We start from the raw sequence: 20392 nt of genomic DNA, 5'->3' as shown, positions 1-20392 counted from the left end.
GGCCGGCGCGGCTCTATTCGGATAATTTGACGTTTCCGGCTAGTAGCAACGTGCGGCGGTTAGGTTAGGGCGCTCCGTACAGTCGCCAACCGATTTTCCGAGCTCGAGGGGACTGAAAAATAGTCCGGAAAACTCGTTCGGCCGAAAAAAAAAGTTATTAGTGCGGCTTAAAAAAATCTCCAATAATGCCCTGCCTCATACTACGCTTGGAGAGGATCGACCTGCTTGGATTTGCGCAGCAATGACGTCGTCTTCGTGTACAGTCAACACGAACGTCACCGCGTTGGCGATCTCCGCCAACGGAGTTCGCCACGAAGATCCAAGAAACGAGCTTCGCACCGCTTAGCTCTCGCGAAGGTACAGGAAGTAGCGCCGATCACTGAGACATGGGTCTCCGAGACACCTGCTCAGTGTACACGCCACGTTCAAAATAGCAACCGAAACTTGAGAAAAAAAACACACACTGAATTAACAAGCGTGGTGTCAGCGCGCACGAACGAGCGCGGCCGCGAAGGTTCGTGCGGTCTATCCCTTCAACGGAAACTGAGCGGCGAGAGCACATCGCATACAAAAGGTCAGAGCCGTCTGGAGATCGCTTTCAAGAAACGGTGCGCGCGAGAAACCGCTCCGGCGCTAAGTACGCAGTTAGAAGAGTAGAAGAGCACATACGGCGGGCGCGCGGCGCTGATTTTATCGCCCTTGGACTTTGTATGGAACCTCAGGGCGGCGACGCCGACGGCGAAAATCCGCTTGAAGTGTCCATATAATTGGTGTCGCAATAAAAAAAAAAAACATCCCACAATAAATGGTTACAACGATAGCGCTGAGCGCATTACTAAGAAAAAAGAAAAAGAGCAGTACTCTGGAGCGTTTTGTCAGCCAAGGAAGAGCGGGCATGGCCTCCGAGACTGGAGGATTGCGCTAGCTCTCTATTGATAGCGCGCGTTCCAATTTTGGAGGCTACACAGCGAGCCACTGGAATCCAAGCCAGTGCAAAATCCAACATGGCGGCTTCCAAGATTGGGTAGCGCGGCTCGGAAAGAGCGATTTAGTCCGCAAAATCGAACTTTGGGGTCTCAATTCGTCCGAAAAATTAGGTGCGAAAATGCATGAACTCAATGCGAACCCTGACGGTGCATTTTTGGAGTCAAGCACCACCACGCCCGCTTTCGCGGCAGTTATCGATTCCGTGAACATCGTCCGCAACTTTGTTGAGTGCAGTGCGGGTGATATTTGTATGCTACGTTTTTTGGGCCAGCTGGAGAGTATGGCACTAGGGGCGGCGAACCAGCGCGCCAAGTAATCCCGCATCGGTAATTACATTGAGTAATTTTTTCTCGGACATGGAAAATAAAGGTGATTTCTTTTTGCTGCAAGTTCTTGCTTGTTTTCTTTTTTTATAATTCATTTAGGTTAATTCGAAAATCCGCTTAATTCGAAGAATTTTCGCGGTCCGGCGACCTTCGAATTATCGAGGTTTTACTGTATGTCTGCCTCTTCGTGTTTCTTGTGATGTGCACTGAAGATTGTAATTTATGTGTCCAGACGACAATCATTGCTCACGAGCGTATTACAGTCGAATCTCGTTAATTCGAACACGCTTAATTCGAACTGCCGGTTTATTTGAACTGACGCTCTGGTCCTATCAAAGTTATGCGTATTTCAATTGGCGAAAACGCTCGGTAATTCGAACGTGAAAGCATTTGCGATGATCAATTCGAACATACCGCGAACCGACAATGCTCTCTGCAGCGCGCCAAATAATGCAGCGGCGCCTCCGACCGGCATTGCTCCGATACGGTCATAGAGCAAAAGCTTAGCAGAGACCCCAGTTCGGCCAACGAATTGCAGAAAACAAACTTCAGGGAGCAGCCTAAGCTGGCGCCGGGCCGGCGGCGTCGGCACCCACGCCGGCAAACGCTCGCTTCCCGATAATGGCAGAAAACGAAACTTCAAGGAGTGGGCTAATCTGTGCCGAGCCGGCTGTACTGGCAGCGGGCGCGCACGGAAACAGTCGAAGATGATGGAGCTGCGAGGGCGTTGAGAGAGAGGGCGAGGGGAGCCACCGAAGCCACTGCCACCGAAGCGGCGGAGTTGCTCAGGCCAAATCCACTTTCCTGCTGCCCTCCTCCCTCACCTTCGACGGTCTCCGCGCGCCGCGCACGCCCATCGCCATTTCGGCGCCGTCCGCTCCCTGAAGTTTCGTTTTCTGCCGTTATCGGGAACCGAGCGTTGGCCGGCGTAGGCGCAACTCGCTATGCGCTTGTGCGCCGTGAAATTTCACGACTCGCACCATTCGTTCATGCAAGTCGTGAAATGGCGCCAACTATGGTGCTCGAATACTTCAAAAATACGTCTTTTCGTTAATTCCAATTTCTTTTAATTCGAACAAATTTTTGGGACCGTTCGAGTTCGAATTATCGAGATTCGACTGTACTAGTTTCTCAAACCTATTAGCAATGCAAGAATATTGTTTTCTTCGCCCCGCAGTGCACTTCTCAAGCACTCTAGGCAGGAGAGTGGACGTCTGTACTTTGAGTTTCTTGTATTATACAGTAGAACCCCGCTGATATTTCTTTCACGGGACCATAAAAAGAGAACGTAAGAGCGGGGAAAAATGCAGAATTCAGAAATTGGAGTAGTGTTGAACTGCACACAATATTATTTTAATTATTACGTGTGAAAAAAAGTAGTTTCAGCTGATAGCCGAAGTATCGATTGCAATAGCAAATTAGTAGACAGCTATACCAAGTAAGAATAGTAGTGTTATTGTCCATATAAACTTGTAAACATTCGCTTATTAACTATATTAACAAGCACGGTGTCAGCGCCCACAGGCAAATATGAACACATCACATTCAATGAGCGCGAACACGCACTGTCAAATGCTGGCATGAGGAATTTAAGCGCCACTGCAGAAGGGAGCGAAGTGACCTTCGTGCTGTTATCTATCGCTTCAACGCAAACTAAGTGCCGAGAACGCACAGCACGCACAAAGCTACGAGCCGCCGATGCACCTAGACTGCGTAGACTCTGCCCCCAACGTAGATCGCTTTCAAGATACGGCCCGCGCGACCATGCGCAGCAGCGCAGTACGCAGTTGATGCCAGAGTACAGTACAACGCCGCCCGCTATCCCTCCCCCGTCGCTCCCTCGCCGGTGCCTCGCAGTGCCTCGAGCGCAATGGAAGAAGGCGCGCTTCCTGCCTGGTTTTTTTTCGCGTGCAAGATTTAGACGCGGTCGGCCGCTCCCCTCGCACGCTTTCACTCGCACATACAGCATACGGCGCGCAGCGATTGCGTTATCGCCCTTGGACTTTATACTGAACATCTATGAGCCAAAACGCGCCATAGACACCATCTTTAGATAGCGAACACGGATCTCAAGGGCCATACGTCTGCTGGCGGAAACCGAAAATAGTCATAAGTGTCGCCCCCGGCACTTTGGCCGGCCAATGCCATCGTCAAGCAAAGAAGCCAAGCGACATAAAAAGTCAAAATCGCCGCTCGGGCCGGTGCGGGGTGGCAGTTCGTAACGTATGATGCGGGAACGGTCCCACAGTTGGGACGTAACAGCGGGGTTACCAATGCATTGGGTTCTATGGCAGCTGTGCCGGGACCGGCCGAAAATGACGTAACAGCCGGGAAAACGCAGCACCCGGGAACGTAACAGCGGGGTTCTACTGCATACAGTAAAACCCCAGTGATACAATCACGACTGGTACGAATTTCGGTATGATACGAATTCGTAACATTCCCAGCCAAAATACATTGCTCACAATACGAAAAACATCGGCTGTTACGAATGTGTGAGCAACAGCGGTTGCGGCGGTGGCGACTGAGCATGTGGAGCGACCGGCGCAGACAGGCTGGCACAGCAGGATCTAGGTGGGATCCATAGTCGCCAATCAACCGGCTACTTCATGTGGCTGCACAATCATTGGCCTCCACGTCGAGCGGACCGGAGCACATCACAGCATAGCTGATGCTTTGACCAGCGAGAAAGAAGACGAGGACCGCTGCAGCAACGATGACTGCAGTAGCAGCCCCGACAGCCAAAACGCTCCCTGCACTCAATGTTCTGAGGCGTTCAGTGGCGTGCAAAAACATTTGTGAGACCACGTGCGTGCACTTTGACGCCTTCCAGAAGGCGATCGTTGACGATCGGGCAAAAATAAAATGCACACGGATAGTAGAACCTCGTTGATACATTTTTCAAGGGACTGCGAAAAAAGAAAAGTTACAGTTTCGCTTGAAAGGTGAAGCAACGATTGCGATAGCAAATTAGTAGACAACTGTACGAAGTAAGCATAGTAGTTTTATCAGCTGTATACAGTTGTAAACATCCGCTTAATAGCTAAAATTAACAACCACGGTGTCATGCATGCATGCACAGGTAAACACGAACACATATTGCACGAATACTGCAGGAACTCGCTTTCAAAACTCTGGAGTAAGGAAGCGCTGCAGCAGCAGCGAGCGAATTGACATTCGCGCTGTCTCTCGCTTCAAAGCGAACTAAACGTTGAAAGCAGAGCACATACTAAGCTATCCGGCACTAGGCGCACTTTGTCATCATCGGAGATTGTTTTGAAGATGAGGCCTGTGCAGGCGCGCACTTTGCGCACGTCGCAGATCACTTTCAAAATAATATACGGTGGCCGTGCCATATTGGCAACGTGGCGGTCGCTTGTTGCAACGTGCCGATCACTTGTTGCAATGCACCGGTCACTTGTTGCACTGTACAAGCTGGCTGCAGCGCTAAACTTGCGTGACCACCACATTCAAACGCAACGTAGGATGCAGGAAAATTGCAGATTGGCAACATATCAAGGGGAACTTAATACATGGAAGTCAATGTAGGATTTAGGTCGGGACCATGAAAACGCGACGTAGCAGCCAGAAAAACGCTGCAGCGCGGAACGTATCAGTGGGGTTCCACTATAGCAATTTTTTCTGCTAAAAATAAAATAATTGTTTCTTGATTTTGTGTATATTTTGATGATACGAATTTTGGGTGATACGAATATTTCACACGACCCTGCGAGACTCGTATCACCGAGCTTTTACTGTATTATCTAGAGGGAAGTGTAGCGCCCACAAGACTTTCCAAAAGGTTGCTATGGCACCTTGGGAATGCCGGGACGTGGATGTGCAAGGCTTTGTCTCCAACACGGCTTGGTCTAATATATGGTCATGGCTGCACAGATAAAGCTTTCGTGAAATGAAATCTTTGTGAAAAATTCTGCAGATCCCACACACTGGGAATCGATGTTATGTGAAGCATTTTGCAGACAGCTGGCCATCCAGCATTGTTTGAGGCTCTTCCAAGAGTTACCAGATGGGCGATGTGTCTGCATAAAGTAAGCAATTGTGCGTGTTACACGAGCCTCCATGTGACGACAAACAAGACCGTGACATCGTGCAATGAACATGTTCTATCATGAATTCATGTCAGGAACGCATGTCATGTCAATCGGGCCATTCGTGTCATGGCATTCGTGGTGGTACACATGTGATGCATGTATGTCATACATGTCCTCATACATACAGGGTGCTTAAGCGAACACTTTGAAATATTTTTGAAGGTTGCCTGTGGTAGATAGCACAATTCTAGCTCATGAGCTGGTCTACTCGAATAGGCGGATGTTACTTGCACAAAAAATTGAAATGCACAATCTACTAATTAACAAAAATTCAATAATTCAATTTTTAACTAATTACCTTATGGTCCATATTGAAGTTTATGAATTCTAGCCAAGGAGTTCGCAAGGCAGATCCACTTAGAATGAATTCTCAGGATGACACCAGTTTCGGGGTATTAATGCCCGAACTTTGTGGAGAAATGCATTGGCATTCCAGTTACTTTCTTAACAAAACTTCGTTTTATGGATTGAAGAACAAAAGGAAGTGAGACATTTAGTCGAATGCAGTGTAGACATGCTCGATTTGCGCCTCCGAAGGCCACGCTGCATGTGGAACTCGCGCATAGTATTGTAAGTGCAAATAGGTCGGCGCTGCTGCTCTGAGTTTCTACTCTAGGTGATGTTGTAAGCAACTCTATGGTACTACATATGTTCGAATTCTCATGAAGAGGCTCATCAAGCGAAGAGAAGTGCAACCAGTAGCAAAGCATAGTAGCCTATGGGCACCCTCTTACGGGCACCTTCCAACATCCACAGGATTCCCCTGGAGGACTTTGTTGGTGCATTCACGGACACCTGTGTGTGCCACCTGCCAGGCCGTGGTGGGTGGCGGGAGGAGAACTTTCCGGGCGAGTGGACCGTGGGGGAGCGCGGAAGTGCCACGGACCGTGCCGGGGGCTGCATCAACCACCGGTCCAGCTTCCTTCGGAACCCACAGGTGAGCACCATGGTACCATGTCTGTCTGTCTCTTGCTTTTTTATAGCGTGAAATTGTTAGTTGGCCTCATGTGCTTGTGACTAATAAAAAACTGGGCCCCCCGGTTCCCCTTCATCTTGTTCAGTGCTCTCTAAAGGCAACTGCATCGTAATTTTGAACCACATAAAAAAAGTGCTTGTATCAGATAGTGCAGATACAGAGTGAAGTTTTTCGCTTGAAATATAGTTATACCTACCTCGGTATAACGAAGTGTTTAACTTTTTATAGCTTCTGGTCCACAGACAATCTCGGAGACGACTTGCTGGGACTTAAATCATATCCCCTAACCATCAGCTGCACGTGTGGTCTGCTTGGATGCTATTCAAAGGCTGCTAACAAAGAAAATTATTCAATTACCAGCCCTGCAGCTCTGCCAAGATTGCTTGAATAGTGTGCACTTCTCATCTATAGCAAGTTTTAGTTGAGCTAAAGGGCAAGAAGTGGATATTGGCAGGGTCATGTGATGTGAAGAGCAGATAACCATCAGGTAACAAGGTGGCTGCCATGGGTAGGGAACTGCAGTTGGAAATTGGCAGAGGATCAGGTGGTGTGAGGTGGTCACGAAACTTGCCTGCACAGGCCGGACTCGACTAATCCTAGACACGGGTAATTATTATTATCAATATCAGTATTAGTATTAGGTTTGAAAGCTTGTATTATATACAATTAGAAGAGAGAATAAGAAAGCAGGGCACAAGCTGTCGACTGCCACCCGAAGGGGCACAACGCCTGCCTACTCTTCGGGAAGGAGGGAACAGAAACAGAGAAATGCAACATGGGAAGAAGGGAAGGAAAGAGGAAAGAACAGAAGTAATTGGAGATCACTAGAAGCAGCCTTTATTCTGCAGAATGTGCATACATAAAAATGATAATGAAAAAGGCAATGGGAAGGTAACAGTTTGGTTTACAAGAGAGCACCGATTCTCATCTCTGCATTGGAGCCATCATCAAGCCTTGCAGCGCAAAGTGTGGTGGCACGCAGTACCGCCTGGATGTCGTGGAAGGTGGGACGGTGGTTGTGCTGGCCTACCTGGTGCAGGACAGCGCGAGTGCTGAGGGACCCACGGGGCACTTCGCCATCGGCATTCACGTCATGCAGGTGAGAAGAACGCAGGAGAGGATTGCGTGCGATTTCAATGACATAGTCGGGTGTGAGGGAAGCCTGTGTGGTTTCCGTAACATTCTCGACACACGTCGGTGACCTGACGACAGCGAGGAACATTGCAAAATGAAAGCCGACGAAGGAAAAATATCTGTGTTTTCATTTTTTGTTAAAGGTAAACGAGCACTTGCCACAGAGAACAAAAACAAATTTTGTGGCATTTCGGGACCTTGTTCACAAAGGCTAAGGAAATGGACATTGTTTTCCTTCTAGCATCTTTAGTCAAACAGAGTACACAAAGCAAACAAGATGGGGGTAAAAGTTGAGTGAAGGGCAATGTTTAACCGCTTGTACCTGTTTGATTATAGCATGCTGACACGAAGTCCTTGTAAGAAAGTGTTCTCTGAGAGATACCTTCTGTGCCCAGGCATGCGACCAAAATTGTTTCAGAGACCCATTAAAGGCAGAAATTTTATGTTGAAATTTCCACTTAAGTGTGCTCTGAGAGCCCAGTTATTTTATGTGTAGTATTATCATACAGGCCACTCTACTCTAAATTGCAATGATAAACTGAGAATATTAGTTGGGTTTTATCATGGTCCCTTTAAAATGTACATGTGAAATCCCACAGGCAGCACTTTGTCATGTCTTGCGTCTCCTACATCTCACATTTCTTATTCAGCTGCTAAAAGTATTGGAAATACTATCTATCTTGCCACGGCTAGATCTTGCACATTGTTAACTTGGGCAAGTTGGCACTTACAGAATAGTTTACTACTATAGTAGACTTCTGTTAATTCGACTCCGGTTGATTTGATTTGTGGTTAATTCGATCCTGGCCGAAGGTCTTGGCCGGCGCCCATACATGTCTATGGGTCCAAGCTTTTGTTTTTTCGATCCTAAAATTGGCCTTTGCCGGATTATTCAAACGTGACCAGTCGGCATGCACGTGTCGACCCTATGGTGACATCAATAGCGACCTCTTTAGTGGCAGCATCTGTCGCAGTGGAGTTAAGGGGACCGTGAGTTGAGCACATGTCATCTCTTGTCGAAAATGGCTGTTTTCAGCCCGCCCTAGGAAGATTTTCAAGCAATAACCGTTCCTCACAATGTCCGATTACGGTTATAATGATTTGTCGCATAACATGTATGTACTACCGCAAAGCTTACTTTTAAAAAAACTTGTGGCGAAGCTGACTTTAAGAAACCGGCCACCATTGTGCAACAATTTCTCTTGCTAAAAAATCTGAATTTACAACTTTGGACACACAGAAAGTGGGCGTGCGTCTGATTCGGGGGGTATGTTAGAGTCTGGCAAACACTGCCAAATGAATCAGCAGTGTGTTTTGGCGTTTTTTGCTGTATCTCGTTTAGTTTGACCCACCGGATAATTAGATCAAATTCGTTGGTCTCGTCAGGTTCAAATTAACTGAAGTCAACTGTACTGTGCGATAACAATAGTTTCATTCTGCTTTAATACCTTCCGTAAAGATTGTCGGGTGCTGGCTCCTGTTTGGCACAGATGGAGGTGAACCGGCAGTTCCGGGTGCACGTAATCAAGCCAAAGGTGTGCAGCTCGGAGTATGTGCGCGCACGCGGTGTGTTCCTCGAGTGTAGCCTGCAGCGTGGCCGCTACTGTCTTCTGCCAACCACTTTCGAGCCGGGGCAAGCGCGGCGGTTCCTGCTGCGGCTGTTCTACCGCCAGCCACTTGACGCCAGGTAGGGCATTTTTGGCTTGGCATGACGTTGAAGTGGCACTAGAGATGAACACTAGAGACAGTAACATGAAATAGCAGAGACCAACCAACAACTGAGCATCTATTCCGATAGACATCCAAGTAGTAAATACAGGAAACCTATACAAATGTATAATAGAAACAACAGGGGAGATAGCTGACTCACTTTATAATGTTTAACGTCTGCAACAGAGTGAAGAGCCGTTTTTCCAGCTGAACACTGTTGATGGAGAACTACAATTACTTTGTTAGAACCATTACGTTGTTACAACTGTTGTCTGCCCTCATAGCCAACATTGCCAAACAAGTAAACTGAAGCAAATGCAACAGCAGTGCAACTGCTGAACAATGCCAAAACAAATGAAAAAAAGTGCATATTCATTCTTCTAGCAGAAACAGTTTATTCTTCCAGCTTTTGGTACATGCTGTACCATCTCACTGGCGCCGCAATGAATTGCTGCACATTTGCAGTCAAGTTAATGAATTTGTAGCTTTATGTCCCGTTCCGATGTTCTCGGCAAGCTCAACGAATGAGCGTGTCTTGAGCATGACGGCAAAGTGCTGCAAGCCTCTGATTTTGTACAATGCTCATCGCTGGAAAGGAGCGGGTGCTTATTAGAAACAAAACATTTTCTTTACACTTGCATCTGATGAAAAGTGTTCAACAAAATCAAAGACTTGCATTTCTCCACCATCACAACCACAAAGCGCTGATAAGCCAAGCAACTGGCGAGAGCACAAAATTGAAGACTAAGTGCTACAAATCCCTTGATTGTACACATGCAGCAGTTTATCATATCCACTGTTTGCTTTGCTGTTTATTAAGCCTAAGGGAACTACTGTCATGTTGGCCTCTGGAGCAATGCTGCAACCTTCTAGCGAAACATGCTCAATGCATTCCAACCTTTTTCCACATTATGTTCATGAATTGTAGCCGTCAATTAATTTTCATAATTTGTTGCTCTCAGAACAACTTCATAAGGCTTTGAAATCTAGGGCATTGCCCTCTAAACTAGTGTTTCGGGATCTACATTCATCCTATTTCTGTGTGGACAGTGTGCAAGGACAGAAAGGCACTGCACTGCGTATGTGTTCACAGTTCTCTGCCTTCGACAAATACCGTGTACTGAACGTGCACCTAATGTGGCGTGCAGGGAGCTGCAGAAGGACGTGCCAAGTGCCAAGCTTCTTCCGTGCCAAAGCATGCCAGCCTTGGCCACCATCATTCGCATTATTGGAGCGAAACACCTCGAGCAGCAAGACCCTTTTGGATGTGAGTGTTGTGCCAGCAGTTCATGCATTATATACCCGTCTTCGCTGTGCTTGCTGTAATGGCTCAGCGGCTGTGACATTCTGCCGCTGAAAGTAAGGTCCCAGGTTGGATTCCTTGCCCTGATGGCTGCGTTCTGGTGGAGGTAGGACCTGGTATGGTGGTAGCTCAGTGGCTCTGGCATTGTGCTGCTGAGCTTGAGGCTATACGGGTTCGATCCTAGCCACAGCGGCCACATTTCGATTGGGGCAGAATGCAAAAATGCACATGTACCTAAATTTAGGAGCACGTTGAAGAACCCCAGGTAGCCAAATTAATCCTCAGTTCCCCACTATGGCGTGCTTCACAATCGAATTGTTGTTGGGGCACGTAAAGCTCGAGAACTTAATTTTAATTTTGGGGTGGGTGCAGGATGTCGAGAAGTGCTCTGTATACTGAGCCACGTGTGCACATGTTAACCCTTTCAGGCTCACTGACGTAAATATACGGACCGCAAATAAGTACAAAATGGTCGATGCCGTATATTTACGGCGCCGTCTGTACATTTAAAAAGCGTGCCAATTTCCTAACTTTTTCTTGCCTGGCATGTGCTGCCACTATGCAGGAATACAGGGCGCCTCTCTTTCGGTTTGAGACTTACGGAATATTCTCATGTGCGCATGAGAATACCTAAGCCTTTGAACTGACTATGTGTGTAACAGTGCATAAAATTTTTAATTCTTATAAGTTTATTTCCTATTTTTATTGTTGTTACAGTGGAGTCTCGATGATACGAATCTCATGGGGTCACAAAAAATATTCGTATTAGCCGAAATTTGTATCATCGAAACGCAATTAAAACTAGCCAAATTAAGGGGGGACGAGGGGATCAGATCGCGAAAATCGCGAGAAAAATCTATTTTTGAAAACCACGCATTTCGGTATCTGCAACGCCTAATCTCTACGCTGTATCAAAATGGTTTGGCTGAAAACGCACTAAAAGTGCCCGAAAAAGATTAATTCTTCAGTGCGCAGGGTGAGAAAACAGCTTTACATCGCACAAAATCACCGCAGTTAACGGAGACATATCTCATATTTCCCGCCACCAAGCGCCGCCAGGTTGGTATCGTTTGAAAGCTCAAAGTTTCGCCGTTCTGCTTCTCAATTCGTCCGTCATCACCATCTTGTAACAAACGCACAAACACAAAAGAAGTGCGGGTCTGCGATAGGTAGTCACACGGGCCCTCCGATGAAAGCGGGCCTCCGATTGGCTGCCGTGCGGAAAGGCGTCTCCATTGGTTGCTGCTGTGACAGGGACAAGATGGCAACGGCAGTTGTCTGCTTCGTAAACCACGCCGGCGTCTTCACCTGACACGCAGAATTTGGATTACTGAGAGCTCCCAGGTTAGTGATGGATCGTCGCTCATTGGAGAAGAAATTTTTTACGAAGCACTCTTTGGAATACGGAAGCGCAAGCATCCTACAGCAAGAAAAATACGGCGATTAGCGGGAGAAGCGGAGGAGCACCCAACTGAACGTGCCTCGCTACCTTTCACCGTGTGACTCCGGCAGCGAAACAGACAATCGCCCTGTGCCATGGGCACCGATAACGCAGTCGACGAAAGACGCACCAACGGAGGCTCCCGCGCGTCGGCGTACGGCCGCGCGAATCAGCCGAGATCGTATCTCGGTAGACATAGCTCGCTGCGACTAGGCAAAATGGCGCAAACACAAAGAACGCGGCCCGAAGCACAGCAGCCACTCCGTCCGGCCGATCGCACGCGGAAAAGGAGGAAAAGCCACAAAAGCGCGCTTCAAACTCTTCGCGCCCAGTCGCGGCCTCCGCACCAAAAGAGAAAGGGAGAAAGCGTGTGCCTGCGCGCTGTTCTCTTTCGCGGCCATCGGTGGGGCGGCGTTTGTTCGTATCAGCCGACGCGGGTCGAAAATCTATTCGTAACAACCGTTCCCTAGCACATTGCAAACTAACGGGGCTCGGCTGGGACCACAGAAAAATTCGTATCATCCGGAAATTCGTATTAGCCGTGATCGTATCATCGAGATTCCACTGTATTCATAAATAAACAGTATACAAAGTACAGTATACTAACTGTCACGGATTTCGGTGGACTAAATACAGACAGGGACAAGTCGCACGTTCAAGACAAACATTTATAATTGAAAAACTAACGACAAAGAAAACAACACGAAACAAACAATTTACAGCACGAGTTACTTATAGAAAATCCTCAGAGTCCTCAGATATTAAAATTCATAAGTCCAAATTATTTACATTAAATCCATCAACGTGGCCAGGTCACGTTGTTGTCGCTGCTTCCGACGACACGTTGTTGGGCCCGCTGATGCGTCGTAGAGTCGGCGTCGCTGGTTCCAACGTTCGGCCCTCGGTTGAGCTGGTCAGGAGGTCAGGATGGTGGGGTGACCTGCGCGCCTGGAGCGCCCGGTCAACTCCGCAAGCCTGCGGATCGTAGCCGCAGGGAATCCGGGAAGCAGCGCCGTCAGCCTGTAGCTGCGGCTTCCGATGGGGCGTTCGCTCAGCTCGCGGGTCGTGGCCGCGGCAGCTGAAGCACAGCTTCCATTGGGTTGCCGCCGTCTCCGCGATTCACCCGTCCTGTTTGGCCTCCAGCTCCTTCTGCCCCTCGTCGTCCCAGAGCGTAGCTGGGCTGCTCTCCTCGGCTACGTGTCTCTTCTCCCGTTGGCCACGTAGCTGCGCGTGCACTTTTGAGCTTCTTCTGCTTTCATATAATGTATTCTTTTTATTCCGACGCTCTTATTTTATAACTTTCTTCTTTATTTCTGCCACTGCCTCCTCGTGTCTTCTTGTTCTGTTTTTATCTTCTGCTTTTTCTTCTTCTTTCTTTCTTCCTTTATTGGCTCATGACACTAACACAAAAAAAAATTTTTCTCACTTTACGGTCACCCTAGAGAAATTACGGTAAATTTTTTTTCGAAATAGGTACGTCCGAAGAATTTAAATCTGCTACAAAAAAAATCAACCCTGGGCGGTCGCATATGGCGAAAACGATCTTAAAAGGGTTAAGGACTTAAAAGGACTTTAACCACCTAGGGTTCCTAGGTGGTTAAAGTTATTCCATAGCTCCGCGCTCCAGCATCTCCCATTGTCGTAGGCCTTGTGTTGCTTCGGAGCCTTCAACTCCATCAACCAATCCATCAAGCAATCAGTCAACCACGTATCAATCATTCAGTAAAAAATATTGACATGTTAGGCACTCAGAGATGCATATCCACAGAATTACAGCTTCTGACAATGCCAGGCAATCTGTACCAGTCGGAGTTCCGAAAAGGAGTGAACTTCAGAAAGTAGCAACATAGTGTTGACCTCGGGTGCCAAAGAATGGGGTATCCGACTTACGCACTCGTGAATGTGAAAACACATTCGGTATCGTGAAATTAATATATCAGCGCATATAGACTCGTGCCATTTGACTGACAAGCATCGTTTTTAGCTTGTTCACTACGGCGTGGGTCGCCGGTGGGTCACGGCAGTTATTCCCACTGTGCGGCTATGCAGGGCTTTCCTGCAGTGCGCAAGCGGCATCTTTGCTAGGTACTGGCGGAGACGAAAAATTGTTGTTGGCTTCTGATATGCGCTGGGGCGCCATTTCTCTCCGCCTTGAGAAAGTTTAAAAGGAGCACAACTCCCACAACCGGTGGGTCAAGATGCACCTGAGGAACGTGACAAGTTACCCACCAGTGGGTCATGATGCACAGAAATTGAGACTTTACAAAGTGCTTCCGCAGTGAACATGTTAATAAGAATAACAAGGCTAAATATTTTTTCTCATAATTCTTAGCCTTCATATCACCTGCAGCCTCATTATTCAAAGCTGAATTGATTAGCGTAAATTGGAAACGGCAGTGCCACAGTTTCAGCAATCTAGTTCTTAGATGGCAATACAAATTATAGCAACTAGTAAAATTTGGCAGGTGATACAGTAGTTCCTATCACACCAATGAGGGCTGGCGATCATCGACGAGCCATCGAGAGAACAAAGTGCGACCTCAACAGCTGATGGAGAGCAGTTGTGGAACATGCCATAAAGTGGCATTTACTAGGAGGTGTTTATTTTACGAGGTTTTGTTTGTTAGTTTATTTGTTGGATTGTAAACAAAGTAAACTTTGCAAGTCAATTGCAGTTGCCGAACGTAGTCATGGCGTTGCCACTAGCCCTCATATAGGTGATGTATAGTGATGACCGTAATTTGAAATGCCCTACAGTTCGCCTGTCGATCTTTTGGTCTATGGCTGAATGACTGCGTGAAAACGTGGGCGCCACAATGAGCACGATTTTTGTTTTCCTACATTGCCAGCAACCCGCCACGGCACCTATGGTGTTGTGCCGCTGGGCTTAAGGTCATGTGTTTAATCCCAGTCGCAGCAGCCACATTTTGATTGGGACGAAATGCAAGAGCGCTCAACTGCATAGATGTAGGTGCACGTTAAAGAACCCCAGGTGGTTAAAATCCGGAGCGCCCTCCATAGTGGCTTGGGCCATAATACCTTGGAATTTATTAAATGATTACTAAATTACATTGCCAGCCCCTCCTCGAAACCAAAAGTAGTGAAACGACGCTTCTGGCCTTGTCCATAGCCTAGTCACTCCAGCAGTTGCCGGTGAAGCTGAGCCCGGGTGAGCAAGCTGACAAGCACTTTTGCATCACGCTGTGCTTGTCTCGTGCATCCAGTGTTTCTTGCTTAAAGTCATACAGTATAGACCACTTATAACGTAAGCGCTTATAGTGCAGGACCGGATATAGTACGGTCTTTTCAGACTCCCATTAATTTTCTCACAGCACTCCATGTATACACGTATCGCTTATAGTGCAGTTGCGGGAGACGAAATACCGGTTACAGTGCGGCTGCCAGCTTGTCTCGCACCAGCAGCCGCACAACCGGTGCATCTCGTGCCGTCGGGCGTGTTCCAACGTTGCTGGCCCATGAATAGCTCCGTTCATATTTTTCGCCCGGCGCACCAAGCCACGTCGGCCACGCATCCCAGCATTCCTCGCGAGGAGCAGGGAGAATGATGCAATGGCAGGAGTGCGCGAAAGCACGTCCGTTGCTGCGACTCTCTGCGCATCAACAAGCATGGTGTCACGCACGCACAAGCGAACATGAACACATCTCACTCGATGACAGTGGAAACTTGCTGTCAGAACGCTATGGTGAGGAAGCGCGGCAGCAGCAGTGAGCGAATTGACCTTTGTGCTGTCACTCGCATCACAGTGAACTAAGCAACACAGTGCACGGTGGACTGTGCCCTCATCGCAGATGGATTTCAAGATACAGCAACCCCTGCGGGCAGGCGTGCGTGCTCAGAGTAAACGCAACCCCCCCCCCCCCTCGAGCCTTGCACGCGACGGAAGACAGTGCGCTTCCTTCCCGCTTTCCTCCCGTGCGTGCACAAGATTGCGATGCGATCACCAGCTCACACTCGCACGCTTTCACTCACACATACAATACAGCGCGCGGCGACGATTTTATTGCCCTTGGGCTTTATACGGAACCTCGCGGCAACAGCTACGGCAGCTAGAAATGCGCCTGGAGTCCGCTTATATTGTGGATAAGCGCTACTGCGCTACTATAAGCGGTACCGGTAGTACGGTACCGCTTATAGTGTGGATATTTGCAACCCCGGTGACTTACGTTATAAGCAGTCTACACTGTAAATAGCAACAGAGTCTTAGCTCACTTTGCTCCCGTTCCTGCAGCAAGCGTCGGCTTAACCGAGCGAACGAGCGCAGCGAAGAATGAATGAGCAAACGCGGAGCGCAGCGGGGAATGCAAGCCGCAAGGAAGAAAGCAAATTGAAAGGTGTAGTGGAACAATGAGCCAGTATGGCGAAAGGGTGAGAAGAAAAGCATAGTGCGGCAACGATGGCTATGGGATGGTACCAGAGTAGTGCGCGACATCTGTGCAGTCTGTCGGTGGCTGCTGCTGTGAATTGCGCCCACGCGTCACCCACGCGCTGGCTCTCACGATCTCCAGGTTTTACGAGGCAGCTGCGCCATGCTTTGCTTCGTTTGCAGCGTTCCGCACGAGGCAGACAGTCCACGCCAGCCAGTGTATCACGCAATGAAAACATGGATAGAGCTGCACTCAAATTTCGCATTAGGGAGTATCGTAATCGTCGGTGAATTTTTAAAATTTTTGTCACTAAGAATAAGTAGCCAGATACACCCTCGCTGTCTGTGCCGGTGCAGGCCACGATAAAGTGAAAGAAGAACCACCCAATGAAAGTTTTGAATCTGTGGTCATTCTGATAATGGGAAGCGGAAAACCTCTCCATGTTAACAGGAGATGAAAATTTGGTGCAAGCTCTCACTGTACTTTTCTCTGTCTATACTCTATAGCAATGGCATGACAGTGGCCAATGGGCAAAACATGACTGCACAGCACTGCGCACACAAGCTTTTCTTAAAATTACAATAGTTATTGAACTTTCATAAGAGAGAAAGTTGGGAAATTTAATCGGTGGAGGGGGCAGTTTCCTCCACTGCCCCAGCCCCCCCCCTCGAAGTCCACCTCTGCATGCAATGGTCGTGTTGGCGTACCTAGCATAGCCAGTGGTAGTTAAGCCAGGGCTCCACACTTTCTGAGCACTTGTGGGCTGTCTTTCTTTGGTCAATTCTTGGTTAAAAGTATTTGAGCATAATCAGGTATGCCTTGGAAAGCGTTAAAGGGCTCCTTTAGACCTTTTGCACAGGAGCTGTACTGTGTTGAGCATTTTCTTGCTCAAAATAAGGACTACATTGGCTCTTCCTAATAAAGTTCGACAGCCAAAAATCCTGAATATGGCTTGAGCCATCCATTGCTTAGCATATCTGTGTGGCAACACTAGGTTGATGTAAGGAGCCTGTTGAAGGGAAATTCTTCCGATGTAGGCATTTCCTTTTGCTGTGCAAGCCATGCTGTACTTAAGAATTGCGGCCCCACTGTAGCCATTGCCTCTTGCACAATACCACGCCCACAAGAGACTTCTGAAGACAGTATGTGCAATAACACCGCTTCTTTCACAGAAGCTTTCTATGCTTTAGCAAGGTAGTGCGTTGGGCGAGTTGGTGCATAGCTAAACAAATGAGTTGTGGCGCAAGGAAAGAAGGAAAACCAAGGGGAGACAGGATAGGGCGCCAATGGCTTCCGTTAGCCGCTTCCGTTAGCCCTTTCTATGCTACCTGCTTTTGTAAAACATAATTATGACCACACTTTTTTGCTGTATGAAGTTGGAAAAAGTATGCGCTAAAGCTTGCCTTCAGTCATATTATTGTATTTTGTTTTTCAAACTGGTGGCATTTTTATGCAAATTTAACACATGGCTTTACATAATCTGACTCATTTAAGCACAAAAATCCCATCATTGTCACAAGTGTTTGTGGTTCTTGAGCCATTACTAAAGGGCGGAATGCCAGTGGCACCAACAGGCAGCCTGGTTTACTGTGTGATCTGGTTGGAATGATGGTGCTTAACCCCTTCTGGTGCCATGGATGAGTTGGGTGCATCTATGCATTGATGGTAAAAACGTGCCAGGGCGAGCTCAGCTTGTCGACAATACACGTTTCATTGTCATGTGTAGTGCTACTAATCTTCACTTCTGCAACAAATGGTGGAAATCTTGTACACAAAATGTGTATTAATATCGTCGAAATTGTTTTTTTGTAAATAATTCCGCAGTAAAATAAATTGGCTATTCATGGTTCGAATTCAGGTGATTAGCATGTCAAAGAAGGAGCCAATATCCAGGGGCTGTGAGAGATGTCATAGTGGAGATCTTCAAATAAATTTTGACCGCCTGCGGTTCAGTAGCGTTCTACCCCTGTGTTGCATTTCGCATGTCAGGCAGGGTACCTAGAAGAATGGGCCTTTTCTTTATACAGCTGCTGTGGGAAAGTACAATGCATGATTAATTGCATGGTGACAGTGCATATAGCGTCATCAGTGCACGATGAATGCCATTTGATTTGGCCTCGTTGCACATCTGTGCAGTGGCAGACCCATACTGTGTGATGCTGTGCGAGGGCCAGTCTGTGCGCTCGACCGTCTGTCAGGGTACACGGGACCCAACGTGGAACATCAGCGCCCTCTTCTACCGCAAGGATGCCTCCACACCAATTAAGATCCAGGTGAGTGAATGCAGTGAAGTGAGGAGTGTCTTTTCAAAGTGAGCCCAATCCATCAGAAGTGAAGTGGAAAAAAATGTGAATATTTCACAGTGAAGCTGCTAATTGTCATTGGCAAATATTTTCTGGGGATATTGGCAGCAACAAAATACCGTATATACTCACGCAATGAACACAAATTTTTTCCCCCTGAAAAACCAAAGCAAGATTGGGGCGTGCGTTTATTATGCTGGGTAAATTTTACAGGAACTTTTTGGAAACAGCTGAAATTGAAAAGTAAGATGGTAATGATTTGAAAAATGCATTAGATAACTTACCTTTGCAGCAAAAATACACGTACACTATTTGCAAACCGTAGCAGCGTTTTTATTGCACTTAACTCCACATTGGAATCACCGGACCTGTTGACCAGGTCGCCGGTTGCTTTATTTACATAGTGGTTCCACAACAGCTCGTCCTCGCAGTCGTTTCCGGCTGTCCGCCGTTATCGCAAGCATCACGTTGAAGCACTGCTTTTCAGCACCTGTTGTTTTGACAAGCGTACTGTGTGCGTCTCTTTCCTCGACCGCCCTGCTCATTGGCATGTCAAAGTTTATCGGTGTCGTATCAGTGTTTCCGTTTTGTGAGCAGATTAAACTCTCTGACCCGCAGCAGGTGTATAACTCGACTTTGGGCCAACCCATCACACACAGCGAAACCAAAGACAGGCAGAAAAGCGAGCAACAGACACGCAAATTCGACACTACGTCCGACTATGCCCACTATGCCAGCCAAGCGCCAGCGCTCTCCTATTACGTCAAAGTAAAGTTGCTGTTACAGGGAGCAGTTGGGAGTCTGCGAGGTGCCTTTCCGCCAGCACTGCCAGCAACCACGCAGTAAGAACAGGCTGCCATTATCACGGTTGCTCTTTGTCAGGTCTCAAGCGACTGTGATACTAATGCGCAGTCTGTACTTACCGCATGCTTGCCGCCAGTGTTCTTTGCCGTCAGCTGCTCCGTCATCAAACCCACCGTCCCTGCCGGTGTGCCGCCACAGCATGTTTGCCGCTAGCGTGGCTGTGCAGCCTACATAACTTACAAGGTTAGGTTAGCTGTAGAATTTCGTTTACGTGATCTCGGCATTTGTCATGTGGCATTATTACGTATTTCCAACACAGCGACGAGCATCGAGATTAAGTGCATGCACCCTGAACACATCAACATCAGCCTATATTTGTGTTCACTGCAGGACGAAGGCCTCTCCCTGCAATCTCCAATTACCGCTCTCTTGCGTTAGCCGATTCCAACCTGTGCACGCAAATTTCCTAACTTGATCACCCCACCTAATTTTCTGCCTTCCTCGACTGCACTTCGCTTGGTATCCGTTCTGCAACTCTAATGGCCCACCGGTTATCCATCCTACGCATTACATGGCCTGCCCAGCTCCATTCTTTTCTCTTAATGTCAATTAGAATATCGGCTATCCCCGTTTGTTCTCTGATTCACACTGCTCTCTTCCTGTCTCTTAACGTTAGGCCTAAAATTTTTCGTTCCATCAGTCTTTGTGCGGTCCTAAACTTATTCTCGAGCTTCTTTTTTAACTTCCAAGTTTCTGCTCCATATGTTAGCACCGGTAGAATGCAATGGTTGTACACTTTTATTTTTTCAACGACAGTGGTAAGCTCCCAGTCAGGATTTGGTAATGCCTGCCGTATGCACTCCAACCCAATTTTATTCTTCTGTAAATTTCCTTCTCATCATCAGGGTCC

At 47.7% G+C, this 20392-nt stretch overlaps 1 protein-coding gene across 4 annotated transcripts in view; it reads left to right on the top strand.

Moving 5' to 3' along the window:
- The window catches only part of LOC119441613 (calpain-5-like), a 70360-nt gene that overhangs the window by 43885 nt on the left and 6083 nt on the right, over nucleotides 1-20392 (top strand). For all 4 annotated transcript variants that reach the window (XM_037706218.2, XM_049661457.1, XM_049661456.1 and 1 more), the window contains exons 8-12: nucleotides 6182-6362; nucleotides 7384-7500; nucleotides 9026-9222; nucleotides 10394-10512; nucleotides 18512-18648. In XM_037706218.2, the coding sequence (XP_037562146.1) occupies nucleotides 6182-6362; nucleotides 7384-7500; nucleotides 9026-9222; nucleotides 10394-10512; nucleotides 18512-18648 (751 nt within the window). The remainder of the gene's footprint in view (nucleotides 1-6181; nucleotides 6363-7383; nucleotides 7501-9025; nucleotides 9223-10393; nucleotides 10513-18511; nucleotides 18649-20392) is intronic.

This window comes from Dermacentor silvarum, chromosome 2, assembly GCF_013339745.2.
Source record: "Dermacentor silvarum isolate Dsil-2018 chromosome 2, BIME_Dsil_1.4, whole genome shotgun sequence".
Classification (NCBI taxonomy): domain Eukaryota; kingdom Metazoa; phylum Arthropoda; class Arachnida; order Ixodida; family Ixodidae; genus Dermacentor; species Dermacentor silvarum.
This window is presented reverse-complemented; position numbering and strand designations above follow the sequence as displayed.